General features: G+C 42.1%; 2 protein-coding genes across 8 annotated transcripts in view; one reads left to right on the top strand and one right to left on the bottom strand.

The window, feature by feature from the left end:
• Positions 1 to 866: 866 nt before the first annotated feature.
• Positions 867 to 1802, bottom strand: LOC117349602 (olfactory receptor 11L1-like). The gene has a single exon (XM_033923193.1). It carries the CDS (start codon positions 1800 to 1802, stop codon positions 867 to 869), a length of 936 nt encoding a protein of 311 aa, XP_033779084.1.
• Positions 1803 to 12162: 10360 nt separating this feature from the next.
• Positions 12163 to 20416, top strand: part of LOC117349929 (heterogeneous nuclear ribonucleoprotein C-like) — an 89997-nt gene continuing 81743 nt past the window's right edge. Inside the window, exon 1 of one of the 7 annotated variants that reach the window (XM_033923672.1) lies at positions 12163 to 12486. In XM_033923672.1, coding sequence (XP_033779563.1) covers positions 12436 to 12486 — 51 coding nt within the window. In that variant the 5' untranslated portion in view covers positions 12163 to 12435. Of the gene's footprint in view, positions 12487 to 12653; positions 12801 to 20416 lie in introns of those variants that run through there. The other 6 variants (XM_033923673.1, XM_033923668.1, XM_033923666.1 and 3 more) reach the window with 6 other exon arrangements.

The following is a 20416-nucleotide window of genomic DNA, read 5'->3' as shown; positions in this document are numbered from 1 at the left end:
TGCTACTTTCTGATGTCACTTCCTGGTCGCGGGACCAGAATGTGATGTCAGAAGAAAGCCAAGGCCAGTGCAAACAGCAGGTAGAAGATGCTGCTTGAGCTGGTGAATATTTCAAGAGGGATATGGGGGCAGGGCGCTCAAGTGGCAGGAAAGAGTGGGGGCTACAAGTCACAGCGATGCTGGGTACCACCACCCCGGGCACCAACTTCCCTCGCTACACCACTTCACTCCTCTGCCTGAACCTTACCTAACTGGCTCAAGCTGATGTTCAACTAAAAATTATGTTATCATGGCACAAACTTCATCTTAGGCAGGGCGGCATGGATGGAATATGAATTTACACTCACATAAAGAAAAGGGAATGTAATACAAAGTCATAATAAGTTTATACAAAAATAAAGATGTCTGTTAGGGTATTCAGGTGATAACCAGGCACAGTGGTTAAAGCTACAGCCTCAGCACCCTAAGGTTGTGGGTTCAAACCCACACTGCTCCTTGTGACCCTGGGCAAGTCACTTAATACCCCCATTGCCTCAGGTACATTAGATAGATTGTGAGCCCGCTGGGACAGACAGGAAAAAATGCTTGAGTACCTGAATAAATTCGTGTAAACAGTTCTGAGCTCTCCCTTGGGAGAACAGTATAGAAAATTGAATTAATAAATAAAATAAACTCAACCCTAGAAGTTATACTGTGAGAGTATGTCCTTGCTGAAGCTTTCATGTGTCCTTCTGAAAGATATAAAAGGGTGTCAAACAGTACAGATATTTAGAAAATTATTGCCTTTTCTAATAAAAACAAGGAAATATCAAGAGATCCAATAATCATTTGGGGGTTTCCGTGTGTCATCCTTCCAGTAGTTCTAGTCACTGGCTTTTGCATCGATTCATTACTTTTTTCAAGGCATTTTTCATCTCTTTGTTCCTTAGACTATAAATCATGGGGTTCAACAATGGGATAATCACAGAGTAAAAGACTGAGATCACTTTATCTATGTGAGAAGACGCTTTGGCCTTAGGACGGATATACATGAACATCACGGTCCCAAAGAAGATGCTGACCACAGTAAGGTGGGAGGCACAGGTGGAGAAGGCCTTCTGGCGTCCAACTGAGGATGGGATACGCAGGATGGTGATGACAATGCAGATGTAGGAGACCATGGTCACCAGGAAGCAACCCAAGATCACTGTCCAGGCCACGACAGAAAAAATGACTTCATTGAGGGAGGTATCTGTGCAAGACAGTTTCAACAAAGGTGAAAAATCGCAAAAGAAGTGGTCGATCATATTGGGACCGCAGAAGATAAGCCGGGACATCAATGCAGCTGGAAGGGAAATTGAAAGGCAACCAACCAGCCAAGATCCCACCACCAACTGGCCACAGATTGAGTTGGTCATAATAGTGGAATAGCGCAGTGGATTGCAGATGGCCAAATAGCGGTCATAGGCCATGACAGCCAGGAGGAAATGTTGAGTTGCCCCAAGAAAAAAGATGAAGTAGAACTGAGCTATGCAGCTAATAGAAGAAATAGCCTTGTTCCCAGTCAAGAGGCCAGTCAGCATCTTGGGTTCGGTGACAGTGGTGTACCAGATTTCTAAGAAGGAAAAGTTACTGATGAAGAAGTACATGGGCTTGTGGAGGCAGGGCTCAGCTCTCACTACTGTAATGATGAGGATGTTGGCACTGATGGTCAGCAGGTAGAAGAGCAAAAAGAGGACAAAGAGCAAGACTTGGAGCTCACGGACATTGGAAAAACCCAGTAACAAGAACTCAGTCACATTAGAAACATGGGCATCTGTCATGGTGTCATGCTCCACATCCTATGAAGAAAGAGGACAAAGAGAACCACAAGTCAATGAAGAACAAAGACTTCTAGTCCATCCCCAAATCTATATGTGTGACCTAGGGCAAGCTCTATTCATGTTTTGGACATATGAAAACCAGCATTTAGACATCCCTATTACAAATATGTCTAAATCCTAATTTTCTACAGCCAGGTTATACACATCTAAAACTGTAGTACATCTGTAAGGCAAGGGGGAGTGGTCTGGGCCTGTTTAGGGTGGGACTAGGGATCGACTATAGATGCCCAACTCTGATTTCAGAAGGAAAAGAGACATCTATATCCAAAAAGATAGAAATTGTTATTTAGCCTTGGTACTTCCACATCCAGGATATAGAGAGATGCTCTGATTGAGCAGCTGGAGGAAATAAGGTATAACGCCTCCTTATCTTCTCAGTGGTTGCTGTCCCCCTCTCTCCCCAAAATGTGAAACCAGCAAGAGATAAAGGTCTTTATGACAGTTTCAGGAAGTAAGGACATTCATGGTACTAAAATCTTTTTTTTTTTTTTTTCCAAATTATTATTTATTTATATTCTTATATATATCAAAGATCATAACTTTGAAAAAAGGAAATACAATCAGCTTAGAAAGAAATAATAACAATATGTGCTAATGTACTTAAAAAAGAAAATTGTATACTATGATTACATTCCACTACTTATGAGGGGAGAGAAATTATACACTCTCAAGGGAAGTTGAGATTAAAGGAAATTACATTAATAGGAATTGTAGAGATCTATTAGACTAATTATTTATGGCTTGATTAAGGTTGTCAATGGAACAATCTGGGTTTCTTGAGGTTGCTTTGCCTTCCAAAAAATATTGCAATTGATCTGGTTCGTAAAAAACATATCTACTAGTCTAATAAGTAATACAACATTTACAGCGAAAGCGAAGTTGAAAAGTAGCTTCCAAATTTAGAACTGATTGACAAAAGGTCAGAAATCTTTTCCATCTAGACTGCGTCCACTTGGAAACATCAGGAAATATCGCTATTTTGAGTCCATAGAATTCAATATTCTCAGTCCTATAGAATAGGCGGAGGACTGCTTCTTTATCTTGTAGGAAAACAAAAGTCACCAATAAAGTAGCCGTTGCTGAAATTTCAATTTGTGAGGATTCCAAAATACCAGTGAGATCTATATCTCTACTCCACTTTATCTTTTTCTTCTTTAGGTAAATTTAAATAGTACAACTTCTGTAATGGTGGAAAATTAGTGTCAGGGTATTTTAGAACTGAGATTAAAAATAGTTGAAATAATTCCTTAGAAGATTGTAATCTGGAAATCGGAAAATTTATCAATTTCAAGTTTAAGCTCCTATTAGCATTTTCCAGATTTTCAACTTTTCTAATTAACAAATTTTTTATCTTTCAGTTGTTGATTAGAAGAAATTTTTATATCTGAGACCGATTTTTCTACTCTGTCCATTCTAATAGTCTGTTGTTAAATATTTTCTTCAAAATTTTTAAACTGTGTTGCAGAATTTTGAGTTGAGGAAATAAAATGGGAGCATACCTTATGCAGGCTCTCAATTGCTCCCCATATTGACTTCATATCGATTACTGCTGGTCTTATTAGAGAGGTAGGAAGAGGAATAGATGAAATTGCAGAGGAAGCAGACTCCGAAGAATCTAAGAATTGAATTTCCCCCATTCCTATCTCCCTCTGAGAACTGAGTCCTCCAATCAATGACGCTGGTCGATGCAAACTCAGCAAAGCTTGAATTTCCTCAGGGGTCAGGGGTGAAATCAATGTGCTCTACGAAGAAAACAACTCTGATGCTTCCTGTAGCGCTGTCGGCATCCCTGACATCCTCCTGGGATGTACAGGGACTCCAGGACCCAAAGGGTTCAGTGACACCTTGCCGTCCAAGTCCGAGGTCTGCCCACCTCGGTCAGCAGAAGCAACCGATCCAACAGGAACAACGAAAGGTATAGGGCTCCTTTTACTAAGCTGCAATAGCGGTTTTAGCGCACGCAGAATTACCTCACGCGCTAGACGCTAACGCCAGCTTTGAGCTGGCGTTAGTTCTAGCCGCGTAGCGTGGATTTAGCGCACACTAAAATTCTGCGCGCACTAAAAACGCTATCGCAGCTTAGTAAAAGGAGCTTACAATCGCTGTTTGGCGTGACAATGAAGAGGCAGAAGAGGCAGAAAGATCACCCCTCTGTTTTCCCCTGCGTTTTGGCATCGCGAAAATGAGAATAACTACTCAGTAAAAGTTAAAGTCAGTATATTCTTGCCGATAGTGTAGGAGCCTTTTCTAATGCAGCCTACTCTGATCTTTAATTAACTTCTTAATAGACTTTTGTGCAAATTTGTGGAGTAGTTTAATGGTTTATACAGTGGTCTAAGAACCAAGTAAACTCAAGTTCAAATCCCACTCAGTTGTAATTTTTTAAAATTGTGATCACGCCAGGGACAGAAAAATGACCTACTGTATCTCAATGTGTAAAAACTTTGCAAGCTTTAAGGCTACTGAAGTGGTGTGCATTCAAGTACAATAGATACAGTATACTTCTGTCCCTGGAGAGCTGACAATTTAAAAGACAAAAAAAATCACAAAGAACTAAAGCGGGATTTGAACCTGAATCTTCCATGTTCTCTCAGGGTTTCCACAGCCTGCATTGTGCCTGTTGCAGGTTTACGGGCCTCGCTGCATCATGTCAGGTAGAAACCGACATTTCAGCCATCATACTGTAGCTTTCTTCAGGGTATGCTGTGAGGTCTGCAGTTTGTCTTTGTAAATAGTGGGTCCACTGACCTGATTGAGAACAGTCCGTTGGTCACCAATTTGAATTTTGGTGGGAAATTCAGCGGCTTCCCATAGAATGGAAAAGTCTCTGGTGAGTTTAAAGATGTTCTCTCATACTTTTTCATTCTATGGAAAAAAATGAGACCAACTGACTTGCCCACCAAAATTCAAATTGGTGACCAACGGACTGCCTTGTTACCAATCAGGTCAGTGGACCCACTATATTTACAAAGGCAAACACCAGACCTCACAGCATACCTTGAATCTTCCAGTTCCCGCCCACTGTTCTAGCCAGTAAGCTACTTCTCTGCTCTGTTTAGATAACTGCATGGCCATTTTATAGCATGCTGTGCCAAAAACATTCATGTCCCTTGTTTTCCCAATTCAAAATCTGAACATTTCAGTTTCTAAAATGGACTTTTATACTGGACATAGCCAACATTTTGGAAGTCCATTTCTCAAGTATTTTAGAACAGGTTGGATGTAGGCAGATCCTTATCTAAAATACATGAGAAATGGACATCCATATTCTGAGTGGACGTTCTTTCTAAAATGCTCTCTACCTCTCGGTGCCTCAGTTTACCAAGATGCATTTGGGTAACAATGAGAGTAATATTGCTCCTTCTCCCTTTGGGAAGTTGCCATTATTTTAGGCAGTTAAAATAATGATGAAACTTTCCACCCCAGAGATGGTTGCACATTAGTGAGGGGGGAGGGGTTCATGTGCATTTGGGAGCCTGAATAATCCAAGCTATTATTATTACTGTTTTGATAAATGTGAGCAAAATGGATCGTCTCTTGGGGATGAAGAGATGCCTATGTGAATTTGCTGAAGTTTCAGAAACAAATCTAGATTAGATATTGAGAAAATCTCAGATTTGTTAAGAGCAAAGACAATTGATCAGGAGGGTAGCAGAATCTGAAGATATTTAAGAGCAGGTTACATGTTTATGTTTAAAATGTCATAGATAAAAATACCTTTTGAGGTCCCTCCCAGTCCTACATAATTTTCTTTGACTGTAGACTGCCTCCTAAGGTCCTCTCCCACACCTACCCTTCTTTGATGCTAGGTGGCCTCCAGAGCTCCCCTTAAAAACCATTTTATGATACCGCATGACCTCCTGAGGTCCCCTTGCATCCTTTCTATAATATCTCATGATCTCTTGAGGTCCTTCCCACACCTACCTTTTTATGAACTTATCCTTTGAGATTCCTTCCAGTCATATTGGTCTGTAATGCCTCTATGACCTACCAAAGTTCCTTCATCTCCATCTTTTATGATTCTAGAAAAAGAAATACTGTACTTGCATTATTTCATACATCATACTTGTTATTTTTCTTTTCCACCAATGTGTCCTCGATCTATCCAATCAAAAATTGAAGAAGGATTGAACAACTAAATTTGCTTTATTGGACTAATCTGAAAAAAAGGAAACTAATTTTCATCTAATAATTATATATGAGGCACCATTTCTACTGGAGAACTTGAGTGCTCGGGTGCTTAATTATAGAATAAATAAATTGTAAGGATGTCTTTCTACCAACACTTTGTAGTAGAACTTTGTGGTAGACCAATTTTGTTTGCCAAACACATGAATTATTGAATGATAATATTTTTACAACAGTGTCTTTTAAGACTGCACCAGAAGAAGGGACAGACAATGGTGTTCAAAATGCATATACGAGGGACCACTGAAAAGTTCTCAGCCCAACCAACAAAGTTGGAGAAGTCTCCATTGAGGGCTTTACACCCTCATACAGAATCTTCTATAGATATTTAACATACCCCCTCCTTTACTAAGGCGTGGTGCGTATTTTAGCGGCGGTAACTGCTCCAACGCACATAAAATTCCTATGAGCATTGGAGTATTTACCACCGCTGCCAGCACTAAAACCCACGCTACACGTTAGTAAAGGAGGGGGATAATACCTACTATACTTTCACTGTTTCAGGTATTGATGTAATGTCCTCCGTCGTAAAGACAGACGCAAAGAAGGAGTTTAGTCTGTCATCAATTTGTTTGTCTTCTTTGATGCACCCTTTTCCTTCCTGGTCGTCCAGCGGACCCACTGCCTCTTTTGCAGGTTTTTTCCCTTTTACGTATCTAAAAAAGGGCTTGAAGTTTTTGGCCTCTTGTGCTATTTTCTCCTCATAGATCTTTTTGGCATCCCTCACCGCCTTGTGATCAGAAGAAATGTCACAAGGCGGTGAGGGATGCCAAAAAGGTCTATGAGGAGAAAATAGCACAAGAGGCCAAAAATTTCAAGCCCTTTTTTAGATACGTAAAAGGGAAAAAACCTGCAAAACAGGCAGTGGGTCCGCTGGATGACCAGGGAAGAAAAGGGTGCATCAAAGAAGACAAACAAATTGATGACAGACTAAACTCCTTCTTTGCGTCTGTCTTTACAAAGGAGGACATTACATCAATACCTGAAACAGTGAAAGTGTTCAAGGGAGAAATAGAGGACAGCCTCACCACATTAGAAGTGGATTTGGACCTGATATACTACCAGATCGACAAACTTAAAAGCGACAAATCCCCTGGACCGGATGGAATTCACCCAAGAGTATTAAAGGAACTGAAGGTAGAAATCGGAGAACTACTGTAAAACCATGCTAACCGTCAATTAGAACAGGACAGATACCAGAAGACTGGAAGATAGAGAACGTCACCCCAATTTTCAAAAAAGGATCAAGAGGAGAACCGGGCAACTACAGACCGGTGAGTCTTACATCTGTCCCTGGAAAGATGGTTGAGGCACTGATTAAAGATAGCATAGTCCTGCACTTGGATACACACGACCTGATGAGAGCCAGTCAACATGGTTTCAGGAAAGGGAAGTCATGCTTGACGAATTTACTACAATTCTTTGAAACAGTAAACAAACAAATCGATAACGGGGAACCAGTGGACATAATATACCTGGACTTCCAGAAAGCGTTCGACAAAGTTCCACACGAAAGACTTCTCAGGAAATTACAAAGCCACGGAATAGAGGGAGACATACTAAGGTAGATAGGCAAATGGCTGGAAAACAGAATGCAGAGGGTAGGCATAAATGGGAAGCTCTCAGACTGGGAGAAAGTGACTAGGGGTGTGCCCCAGGGCTCGGTTCTTGGCCCCATCTTATTTAATATTTTCATCAATGATCTAGAAGAAGGAACGTCCAGTGAAATCATCAAGTTTGCAGACGATACCAAGCTATGTTGGACAATCAGATCACAAAAGGACAGCGAGGAACTACAGAGAGACTTGAGATGGGCAGAGAAATGGCAGATGAAGTTTAATGTGAAAAAGTGCAAGGTGATGCATTTGGGCAGAAAGAACAAGGAGTACGGGTACAGCATGTCAGGTGCAACTCTGAGTAAGAGTGAACAAGAAAAAGACCTGGGGGTAATGATAGATATGACCTTGAAACCATCAGCACAATGTGCGGCGGTGGCAAAGAAAGCAAATAGAATGTTGGGCATGATAAAGAAGGGAATCACGAGTAGATCGGAGAGGGTCATAATGCCGCTTTATAGAGCAATGGTCAGACCATACTTGGAATACTGTGTCCAACACTGGTTTGCACAACACTTCTTCACTGTGGAGTATGATGGGCATTTGTCACTTAATGTTTGTATCATACTGTACGCTTCTCCCTCTGTATTCGCAGGGGATGCGGGCGGACCATAGGCGTGAATACGGAAAACCGCAAATAACTTTTTTAATGTTATTCGCATTTTTTAGAAAAAGCCTTCCGTTTTTATTATTGGAACTGCGAATAACTTTTCTACAGCAATTTCTGGGAAGGCAAGCAACAAAATTCTGGGCAGGCAAGCAGCGATTTTTGGGCATGCTGAGAAGAAGCCTTTCTCTCTATGGATGCTGGAAAGTAGCATTTTTCTCCGTGCGCACTAGGAAGCATGGAAGCAGCGAATTTGTGGGAGAAAGCATAGTAGCAGCGATTTTCAGAGTGAATGTTAAGTGATACACTTTTTTATCAGTACAGTAAAAGGAAAAAGAACCTTAATGATGATGTAATTTTGGGGGGGTGGAGTTAGCTTCCGAAAAATCGTGAATAAGCGAATGTACAGATATGGAAACCACGGAGGGAAAAGTTATTCAAGGATTCCCATTGGTGTTTTCTTATGCAGAGTTCCACAATTGAAAATTCCATACTTTTTGTTGACATGGTTCAATTATCTGAAACAATGTCAAAACATAGCACTACGATTCTACAAATTTGCACTTTGCAAAATAAAATGACACTCTTTTCAACTACAGTGGCAATATATCACTCAGAATTTAGGAAGTTGGTTGGGCTGAGAACTTTTCAGCACCCCCTCGTATGATACTGAGACAAATCAGTCCATGAACTGTTGGCACTCAGGTTCTCCAAGGTCAAGGAAATTCAAGACCCAAGTCAGCAGGAAAGGTCATGGCCACAATGCTTTGGGATCAGGAAGGTCTTATAATTACTAACCATCTTCCAAGGGGTCAAACAATTAATGCAGAATACTACTGTAACTTGCTGTGCTCATTGAAAGAAAAAAGGAGAGGGAAGTCTCTTTTTGAAAGACAATACACTCGCTCATAAAGCTGGCAAAACAATGATGTTTTGACGCGTTCTCAGTGCATAGACTAGTGTATTGCAAACTGTGTGCCGTAACGAGATTTAGAAGTGATTGCAGCAAGAGTATTTTTTTGGAAGGGTTTCTGATCTGAGGAAGAAGGGTTACCTTTGAAAGCTAATCATAAACTACATTCAAGTTTCAAGTTTTATTAGTGCTTGATAAATCGCTTATTGAATATCTAAGCGATGTACAATTCAAATAAAATAGAAAGACAAATACAATGACTTTAAATAAAAACATACTGGGTTAACATACATGAATCGTGAGGATTGGGGGGGAAAGTTACAATATGTTTGTAGAAGAAAAAATACATTAAAGGGAAAATAACTCAAGGAAGGGAAAAAAAAATTGTAGGATATCAAGCCTAGGGACAAAAAATTCTAAGTCTGGGGGTCATATATTAAAAGCATCCTTGAAAAGATAAGTTTTTCAAGCTCTTTTAAAAGAAAAGAGGTCCTTTATGTCTCTTATGTACTGAGGCATAGAGTTCCACAAAAGAAGGGCAATTAAGTTAGTCCAATAAAAAGTTTTTTTTCCCCCCCTTTATATTTTTGTTTTACTTATACATATTACCTGGAAGGGTTATAGAAACTTCAGACATGATGTGCCATGTGTGTTGAACTTAGGGGTGAATACGTGGAATAACTTGTAAATTTCATGGCTCCAAGTCATTCCCTTCTTGATTAGGCTGAGCATAACATAACATCGTGCTTATAGACTGCGTAAATAGAAGTTCAATACGGTTAACAAAAAATTAATAATAAAATAACATAAAAGACACCTAGTCCCCACAACCAACTAAAGACTGATGATGAAAACTGTACCCTGTAATTTATGAGACTGTTAACCACTTTGTAATTTTATAAGTTATTAAGTTTTATATTTTAATAATTACAGCTACGCTTCCATCTTGATCTGTTTACATCAGCCTCCATACTCACACTTCTTTATGCATCACAACATGGCCAATAGAAAAAAGTAATAGATGTCACCCTCTCCTGGCATAGACACAGATTGTTTGGGGAGGTGGAGAGGTTTAGAGGTAGTTGCACAGCAATGATCTTAGAAAGAGTCACCCGCTTATGATGGGAGAAGACATGGGAGAGGCTTCCCGCTGTCTGTCTGCAACTCTGATCAAATGAACAAATTGTTATTTGCCGGCTTTGTGAAAACATGATCTCCCTTTAAAAGCCTATGTGATCAATGTTGACTCAGTAGAGCTTTTCCCTAGTGAGAGAAACTCTAAGGAATGTTACGTTTAGAGATTGTTGATGCCACCTTCGGGGTGGAGTGGAGATACCAACGAGACTTTCAACACATTTTCAGACCTCAGAAATTCATTGTCAAAAGTAAGCTGGATGTTGTGCCAAATATCTTGGAAGGCAAAATTGGAACTCCAACTAGTCACAGGAAACGGAACAGAGTAAGAAACTTGAGAATTTAATTTTCAAGACACAGTATGTGACCCATTATGGGTAAATTCTATATAGCTCACTAAATGTTCAGCACCAAAAAACTGGGCACTAAGCCAAATCTGTTATAGAATACTAATATAAGCCTGCATTTACACACCAAACTTGTCTGTAACTGGGGTAAATGCTGGCGCCTATGTTTCTAGTTGGGAGCACAAATGCATCTATTCTATTAAATGTGCACAGAATGTGCATGTCAGAATGCCCCTGACATGCCCATGCCCCTCCCACTTTAATGCCCCAATGCACTTGAAAGTGAGAGAGGTTAGGCACTCAGGGTTAGTGCCCAAGAAAAGGATCTGGGTATCATTGTAGACAATACGATGAAATCTTCCACCCAATGTGTGACGGTGGCCAAAAAAGCAACCAGGATGCTAGAAATTATTAAAAAAGTGATGGTTAACAAGACTAAGAATGTTATAATGCCCCTGTATCACTCCATGGTGCGACCTCACCTAGAGTATTGCATTCAATCCTGGTCTCCTTATCTCAAGAAAGATATATCGGCACTAGAAAAGGTTCAAAGAAGAGCAACCAAGATGATAAAGGGGATGAAACTCTTCTCGTATGAGGAAAGACTAAAAAGGTTAGGGCTCTTCAGCTTGAAAAAGAGACGGCTGAGGGGAGATATGACTGAAAAAAAAGAAAGGGAGGCAGAGAGAAAGAAAGGGCAGGGAGAGAGGAAGGAAAAGTTGGGGGAGGGAATGAGGTCTGGAGGAGAGGAAGCAAACAGGCTAAAAGAAGGGAAGAAAGATTGGATGCACAGTCAGAAGAAGAAAGTGCAACCAGAGACTCATGAAATCACCAGACAAGGTAGGAAAAATGATTTTATTTTAAATTTAGTGATCAAAATGTGTCTGAATTTATATCTGCTATCTATATTTTACACTAAGGTCCCCTTTTACTAAACCGCAATATAGGTTTTTAGCGCAGGGAGCCTATGAGCGTCGAGAGCAGCGCTGGGCATTCAGCGCAGCTCCCTGCGCTAAAAACTGCTATCGTGGTTTAATAAAAAGGGAGGGGGGTATATTTGTCTATTTTTGTATGGTTATTGCTGAGGTGATAGTGCATAGAGTCATCTGCTTTGACCTCTTTGAAAAACCCTGGAATAGGAATGATAATTAACATTTTCTATGCGTAGTGTGCTTTTTTTAAATTTTATTGTTGGTAAATCATTTTGACTTGGTCATTTTAAAAGTAGCTCGCAAGCCCAAAAAGTGTGGGCACCCCTGGTCTAAATCCATCCGGTAACCCTACTCTGCCGCCAGCTCTTATTTCCGCGTCTCCTAAACATTGCTATGACGACAACAGCAAGAAGGGCGGGACCGTCAGTCGCGTCTATCATGCTAACCCTATGTAGCACCTAATTGGACAGCAGCCGAGAGGCGGGGGATGCTATTTTATAACCAATCAAAGAAAAGCAAGTGTACTGTTAAACGAAGGATTGGGTTGGAAGAAAAGTGCATCACCTACTCCAATCAAGACTCGCCGCCGTTGAGGAACACATGATACAGTCCTGCCTACGGTTTTCCAAACCAATTATGGCGCCTTAATTTTTTTTCTCGAGGTTTTTTTTTTCTCCCTTAACGTCCAGGGTATCTTCAGTCAAGGCAATTAGAAGGGGGAAGTTGAAAAGTATTGATCTTTTTTTTTTAATTGACGTCAGCAAGTTCCTTGCGCAGCCGGTTGCTTCTTTCCTGGATTGTCCATTTATTCTAATCGGCATCTAAATAGACCAATCATGGAACGAAGAGAAAGGGGCGCGCATTTGTCTGAAGGCGGGGAAATGCAGGTAAAGTCAAGTAGCGGCACCAAACCTCTTCGACCCGCCCAACGTCCCCGCCTCCTTTTTCCCACTGCGAGCTCTAAGTGGTTAGACCGTATGATCTACGTGGAGGTGGTCGAATCGAAGAAGAAAAAAGGGGCGCGCACGTGCATCGTTGCTGGAGGGGGGTGGGAGGCGGTTTGAGGAAAACGAGAGCGAGCAGGAGTGGCCGCCATTTTGTGACAGAGGCTGTGAGAGAAGAGAGGGGGCGAATTTATTTTTTCTATATAATTGGAAAAACAAAAGGCGTCATCGTGGCCACGGGCAGAAGCGAGCGAGAGGTGAGGCGGGGGTGAGGGCAGCGAGGGCGAAAAGCCGCGGGAGGGGAGCGACGATTGCGGACTGCGCGGCGGGATGAGCGCCGCGTGTAGGCCGCAGCGCCCGGGCCATCCTCACCTCAATATTTTTCTCCAATGTTCACCTTTATATGCTTATGAACACTTTCACCATAGAAAGATACCGCGATCGCGCTAATAACTAACTTTTTAGCCCATTCAATCCGATTTCTTAAAACCCGTTATATGCAGCGTGGGCGCCTGCCTTAAATGTTATCGTGTTACTTGAATTTTGCGTCCTGTTTTAGAGTTTTTTGAGAGTGCTTCGGCAGTCTGGTGAATGGTTTGTAGAGCTATAATAACGCCCTGAATGGGGGTCGGGGGCGGGACGCGGCCCGAACGCACGTTGGAAACCTTATTAGAACGATCTGGAAAACGCGCCATGTGCGCGAGCGCTCGTTACATTGCGGCGATTCCCGAATCTGTCTTGGACCTTGTCTCTAGCAGTGCGCGATGATTATGCATTTGATAAGGCTTGCAAACCCAGGAGGCAGTGTACGCAAACGGTTTCATGAATACTCATTGTGGCTTTCCTGAAAATCTGACCTGGGTTCAATGGGTTTTTTTTTTTTTAGCCAATCCATGCTCCTCTGTAGCCAGATTATAGCGGTGCTTTTAATCCACTACTTGGAGACCACCTTGTCAGTTGGGTTTCAGGATATCCACAATGCATATACATGAGAGATTTTGCATACTCAAGTATGCAGATGATTTCATGAATACTTATTGAGCTATCTTGAAAATCTGCCCTGGGTTCACCCAGGACAGGTATGGGAATTGTTATGCAAGAATAGATTTTTTTTTATCAGGTTTTTTTGGTTGGGGGAACACAAATATAATTGAGCATGTACTCTATTTAGAAAGTACTGTATACACTATACACCCCCCAACTGTGCAGATTCATGCACCTTATACTACTCTGTACACAGGTTATAGCAGTGGCTTTTAAACAATCCTTGGAGATCACCTTGTCTTGTTTTCAGGATATATACAACAAATATGCATGAGAGATTTTGCCTACCCAAGAGACAGTGTATGTAGATGATTTCATGAATACTTATTGATCTATCCTGAAAATTTGGACTGGGTTTGCCCAGGATAGGTTTGGGAATCGCTGTTGTATAGGAATATATCATTTTTAAAAAATAATTGAGTGTGCACTTTCTTTAGAAAGTGCAAAATATTCTCCACACACCCCTCTACTGCAAATTCATGCATCTTATACTGTTGTGCAAACAGGTTATAGCAGTGGTTTGGGCCAGTTGGGTTTTTAGGATGTCCATAGTTAATATGCATGAGATTTTTTTTGCATACCCAGGCAGTGTATACAGATGATTTCATGAATACTTATTATGGCTATCCTGAAAATCTGGCCCAGGTTTGTCCAGGGAATCGCTGTTATATAGGAATATATATATTTATTTGGGGGGGGTACAAATTATCATTCAGCATGTGCTCTCTATAGTAAATGCACACTATTTTCCACCCCCAGTGCAAATTCATGCACCTTACTGCTGTGCAACATAGGTTATAGCATGAGACAGATTTTGCATACTCAGGAGGCAGTGTATGCAAATGATTTTATGAATACATGCAGTTCCCGAGTTAGATGTCTGACTTGAGTACGACTCATACTTAAGAACGCAGTTGTGGCTTTAGTTCATTTCACTGAGCAGTATTCCAGTGGCATAGACTCTTACACTTCTATAGCAGATTCAAGAATGATGCATGGCCACATTAAGAACAGTGTGTGGTTGTTGTGCATGCTGTACCTTAGAGGGAACAATGGTAGGGACAGTTGGCTTTTTTGTCAGCTGAGAGCAGAGGTAAGCAGCAAGAATCTGAAAATCTACAAGTTGTGAGTTACATAAAAATCTAACTTAAGAACAGCTTTAAAAACATAACTCGTTCTTAACCTGGGGACTGCCTGTACTCATTGTGACTTTTCCATAACAACAGCATTAAAAACATAACTCTTTCTTAATCTGGGGACTGCCTGTACCCATTGTGACTTTTCCTGAAATCTGATCCAAGTTCTCCCAGGTCATTTATGGGAATCACTAGGGATTTAAAAAATTTGTTTTGGGTGGGGGGGGGGCAATACCTGAGTGTACTTCTTTTTGTTATAGGAGTGGACACTATTTCCAAATTAGCCCCCCCCCCCAATCCCATTCAATAATCTCAAGTACAGATTACTATATTTTTCGGACCATAAGACGCACTGGGGGTGAAATACACTTTGCGCCCCCCCTTCCCCGGTACGTTTTTTAGTTGTGGTGGTCTCCTGGACGGCTGCCTTTGTCTTAGAGTGGCGCAACCAGGCAGGAAGCGCAAAGGTCGTGCTCCTGCATTGTGCGTCGCTCTAAGACAAAGGCAGCCATCCAGGAGACCGCGCTGGACCACCGCCACTAATAAAATTTTTGGGCGGACTGCGGGTTTCCCAGCATCAGACACCTACGTGTAGAGGAGGAAAAACCAAGAAGAGAAAAATTCTGAACCCAATTTTTTTTCCTTGGTTTTTCTTCCTCTATAGGTGGTCTGAAAAATATGGTAGTGCACATAGGTTACAGCAATGGTTTTTAATAAATCCTCAAGAGACCACCTGGTCAGTCAGATTTTCAGGATATCCACAATGAATATGCATGAGAGATTACATACTAAGGCAGATGTGAATCTGTCTCACACACATTTACTATGAATATCCTGAAAAGGTGGTCCCTGAGGCCTTGGTTGAAAACTATTACAGTATAATGCTATCATATCATTTACTTGTCTAATTCCATTAGTTCATAATTGGCATTAAACAGTCAGTAATTGGCATAACTTAATTCATTGTCACCAATTGCCATTAAAAGATTTGAAATTAAAGTGATATTTTGGCACCTAAATTTTAAGTGACCCCTTTCTTGAATGACCCTTGTGTGCAAAGAAGAATTCTTATCTGATTTATAATTCTAGTTTGACTTGTATTATAAATAAGATGGTATAAAGCTCAAAATAAATTATCCTTAGTTTTATATCATTACAAAGCACTATAGGAGAGCGTTTATCCCATGCTGAAATCCTCCTTTGTAAAGGTAGTAGCCAGGGGCGCACCCGGGCCGGCACGAAGGAGCAAGCTTTTCATGCTGACATCCCTGCACCGCTCCTTGATAGGCTGCCGTGAGAACTCGCTCCTGTGTGCTGGCCCGCATTTACAATCTTTGGGAGGATTTCAGCGTGGGATTCACGCTGGACCACCAGGGAGCAGGTACACGAGGGAGGGTGGTAATTATCAGTGTTGGCCGGGGCAGGAGATGGAAGGTATCCCTCCTGTCCCGGCCTAAGGTAAGCCTGCAGGAAGTCCGAGAGGGTTTCGGGTGGTCACTGGGGGGATGACCTGAATATAAACCAAGACCCCCATTTTTGGGCCAAAAATCCCGGCTTATATTCGAGTATATACAGTAATAAGGGATCTTGCTGAAAGTGTACAAGGACAGTTGTCTCATAAAACCCCTTGCCAAGGTTATGTTGATGATTAGAAAATGGATGCCAAAAAATTATGGGCCTCATTTACTAAGCTTTTTTCACTCAAAAACACAATTTGGGGGAAGAGGAAAGCCTTAGCAAATCAGGCCCTTGGGTGTTAAAATGATTCAGGCCTTCTTTTAGCACTGGTCAGCACTGGATGTCAGGTGTTAATAGAAAGATGCTTGAAACAGAAAGTAGTAAAAGCCATCCTGAAAAAGCAGTTCAGCCATAACATCCCCTGAGCATGTGTATTTTTATTTGTTTAGCATTAAAGGCCAGTGTGGTGTGTGGTGATCCATTTAAAAATTCTTTTTACAGGTCTTTGTGTGTTTGAATTTTCGGTCTCAGCCAGTGACGCCATGATGGTGCGTGTATGCTGGGTTTGGGGGAAGGAACTTGGTGGTGTTTATCATAGGAACTTGCCAACTTAAAGCAGCAGTACGGATGCTCTTTCCTAGGCTTCCTTTCATCTTTTCTTGGTTGGGGAATAAAGCTTATGCTAATATAACCACACAACTTTAGGTTAAAATTTTCTACAAATTCTATATTAAGCTGTCTGTGCTGCATTCATGTTTATGATCATGATCAGCACAGTAACAGTGCCATTCCTTCATTTATCTAAGCAGGAGGAAAAGCGTTATGAACTTAAATAAAATATCAAAATGAAAAAAATCTCCATAGTTTTAATTTAGATAGTAGATAATGCAAGCTGTCTAAAATAATTTTCTTAAGTACTACTGTTTTAATAGAGATTTCTCAGTAGTGCTATAACCATTCCATTTCATGTAATTTCTCAATTCAGAGTTCCATTCCCACCTAAGATAGATGCAAACTCCATAGCGGTGTAGTTTTGATAATGAATGTGGGTAGGAATATGTTGGGACATTGGATTGATAAAGGCTGGGAAGGAGAGCACTAAGAAACCAACTTCACCTGTTCTAGTTAGATTGCTTTAAATCATCTGTATCAAGTGTCCATCTGCTCTAAGATCAAGGCTTGTTTTTGTGAGCTTGGACAACTGACACAAAATGGGTTCCATGCAGATCTGGAAAGAGGAACTAGATGCTTATAAGAGACAGAATAATAATTTCAAAAACACAATAATCCTCATGTACTGTTTGGCTGTTATACAAGCAGCTTTAATCCCCCAAAGCTTGAATGGACAGCACATATGTGCTGTACTTTAGGTTAGGAAAGGTGTTTTCTGTGGCACTCTCTAGACCGGTTCAGTTCTTTACTGATTGGTAATATCTCACTGTGACCAGCAGGTGGAGACTGAGACCAAAACTGTGGTTATAGTATATTAGCTGAGGCTCCCCTTCCTAAACCAGTCTTTCTCAGTCTCCAAGCAGGTAAGGGAGGGGAAAAAAATTAAGGCTCCCCTTGTTAGGGCTGTCAGAATTTGTTTAGGACTCCTGGTCCCCTTTTTAGTGCCAGACAGAGCTTGGACAGGTCCTGTTTGGGGGTCCATCCGACCTTGGGTGGGTGTCAAAAGTGGTGGGTCTCAAGCTGGGTCCCCCCCCCCCCCCTCTTCCTCACCAAGTTTTTGTGGAAGTTCCTCAGCTGGCAGCCTGGTCACTGATACTGGTGAGGCCTCCAGCTTAGAGAGTCAGTGGAGTCTGTTGTGAAATCCTGAGGCTGTGCTGGTCTAAAGCAGAGGTGTCCTGAAAAGGATAAGGCCCAATTATGGCCGTTCACACTCTGTCATTTAACAAAGCAGATGCATCCGGGAACAATATCTAAGAGAAAACAGACGCCTATCAAAGCAGATGCATCCGGGGACAATATCTAAGAGAAAACAGACGCCTATTATTTCCCAAACATGCCCACTTTTTTTAATGTTCTGTACCTCTTTTTATATCATTTTACATGGGTTAGGGTTGTCAGCATATGACGTAAATGCAAACCATATATGGACACAGATCACATGCAACTTTGAAAGAAATAACAAGTCCCTTACTATCTAAAGACCAAAGTCTAGAGGTGTTTTGGTCAGCAGAGCCTTTTTATCTAAATTTTCTTGGAAATACAGCTAAGAAAACAATTGAATTCACTTCATAACAGAATAAGAAAACACATCTCTCAAACATACAATGGCCTTGTAGTATATCAGCAAGAGAAGGCAAACAGTGTCTGGATTAAACATATCATAAGAACACACATTGTCTCAAACATAAAATGGCCTTGTAGTATTTCAGCAAGAGAAGGCAAACAGTGTCTGGATTAAACATAGCATAAGAACACACATCTTCTCAAACATAAAATGGCCTTGTAGTATTTCAGCAAGAAAAGGCAAACAGTGTCTGGATTAAACATAGCATAAGAACACACATCTTCTCAAACATAAAATGGCCTTGTAGTATTTCAGCAAGAAAAGGCAAACAGTGTCTGGATTAAACATAGCATAAGAACACACATCTTCTCAAACATAAAATGGCCTTGTAGTATTTCAGCAAGAGAAGGCAAACAGTGTCTGGATTTACAGCTTCAAACACAGTTGAAAGAAAAACTACAAGACACATGAAAAGTGTCCCTTCATGTCCAACCTTTTGGCTTCACTGGGCTGCATTGGCTGAAAAAAATGTTTCTGGGGCCGCACAAACTTTCAAACGCTGCAGCAACATACAGGAGGGAGCCGGCAAGATGGTAAACACCCGGGGGCAGCAGAGGAAAACACTGCATCGCCCTCGACTGGGGCCGCACAGAATACTTCATGGGTCCGTTTGCAGCCCTTAGGCCGCAGGTTGGACACCCCTGGTCTAAAGGGCTCGTTCCCTTTAAATTTGCTGTATTCCTACTAACAGGCAATTGTATTGCAGCTAGGTCACGTGTGGAGCAATGAGAACTTTGCAAGTGAAAAACTGCTCCAGATGCAAGGCACTCGTGGCCGGCCTGTGCAGGCAGGAGCGGTGGGGGATCCTTGTCTGCACTGAGTTGGCAGCAGACACTGGGGAAGCCCGGGCTTTCCTCGCCACACATGGAGGGATTTCCCCCAGCTGCCGCCGGTCAGGGTAAAAAGGATTCCCTATCCATCTAAGCTGCTGGGGTCTCCCTTACCGCTGCTGCTGACTTGCCTGCTTTAGCGGCTGGGCGATTCAGGTGCTGCAGGCCTTTGGAGCTCCGATTTTGGCGGGAAGCACTCCCATTTTTCCCTAGCCTCAGGTGACCTTCCCTCTGTGTTGGAAAAACAGGGGCATAGAGTCCCATGGGACCACCAGGGGGTCCCCCCCTGATTTTGTTAGCCCTTTGTAAGGCTTATCTGACTGCAGCTGGAGATCCCGCTTCCACCCTGGTGTTTTCGGGAGAGATTTTGGCCTCAACGTCCTCTACGATTTGGCCCCAAACAGTGCCCAATGTGTTTCTCCCTCCCCCCCTCACCTCCTCTCTCATCCAAGCGGCCGCGGGGCTCTTGGGACGATGACTTTTTACAGGAAAAGCAAGATTTGGAGGAAGAGGACCTGGACCTTTGGGGTGACCACCAGGATCCTCTCGGAACAGAGTCTGCTAGCGGCGGTTTTGACTTCGGCTGGTAGCAAGGATGCATCCGTGGTGTGCATTTTTCAGCAGGACGAGCTTCACGAGGTTATTCTTCAGGTCTCCTCAGTGTTGCATTTTGAGGAAATTGAGAAGGAACTGTGTGTGGTGGACCCCTTGCTTAGGGGGATTCGTTTGACTTCCCGCTCTTTTCCTATGCACCAGGATATTATGCTCGTGGAATGGCAGGTGCCGGAGGCCCCTTTTCGCTTTGCACATTCCATGGCCCATCTGTATCCCAACCCAGAGGGGGATTGGGACACTTTGAAGTCACCTGTGGTGGATGCGGTGGTCTCGGCCATCGCGAAGCAGCATACTGTGCTTGTCAAGGGTTGTTCTGCTTTGAGGGACTTTAAGGAGTGTAAGTTGGAGTCCCTCCTTAAACAGAGTTTTGATGTTTCTGCCCTGGCGATCCAGGCGACAATGTTTGGCGGTCTGGTTTCTTGGGGTTGTCCTTGACCGTGAGTCTAATAATTGGGATTTAATCGAGCAGGAAATAGCCAAGATTGAAATGGGTG

The sequence above is a fragment of the Geotrypetes seraphini genome, chromosome 16 (assembly GCF_902459505.1).
Source record: "Geotrypetes seraphini chromosome 16, aGeoSer1.1, whole genome shotgun sequence".
In the NCBI taxonomy this organism is placed as follows: domain Eukaryota; kingdom Metazoa; phylum Chordata; class Amphibia; order Gymnophiona; family Dermophiidae; genus Geotrypetes; species Geotrypetes seraphini.
The sequence above is the reverse complement of the archived record's forward strand: the minus strand, read 5'-3'. Positions and strand labels throughout refer to the sequence as shown.

Coding starts and splice junctions, on each gene's coding strand:
- LOC117349602 (XM_033923193.1), bottom strand. CDS start 1,802: ATGACAGATGCCCATGTTTCTAATGTGACTGAGTTCTTGTTACTGGGT.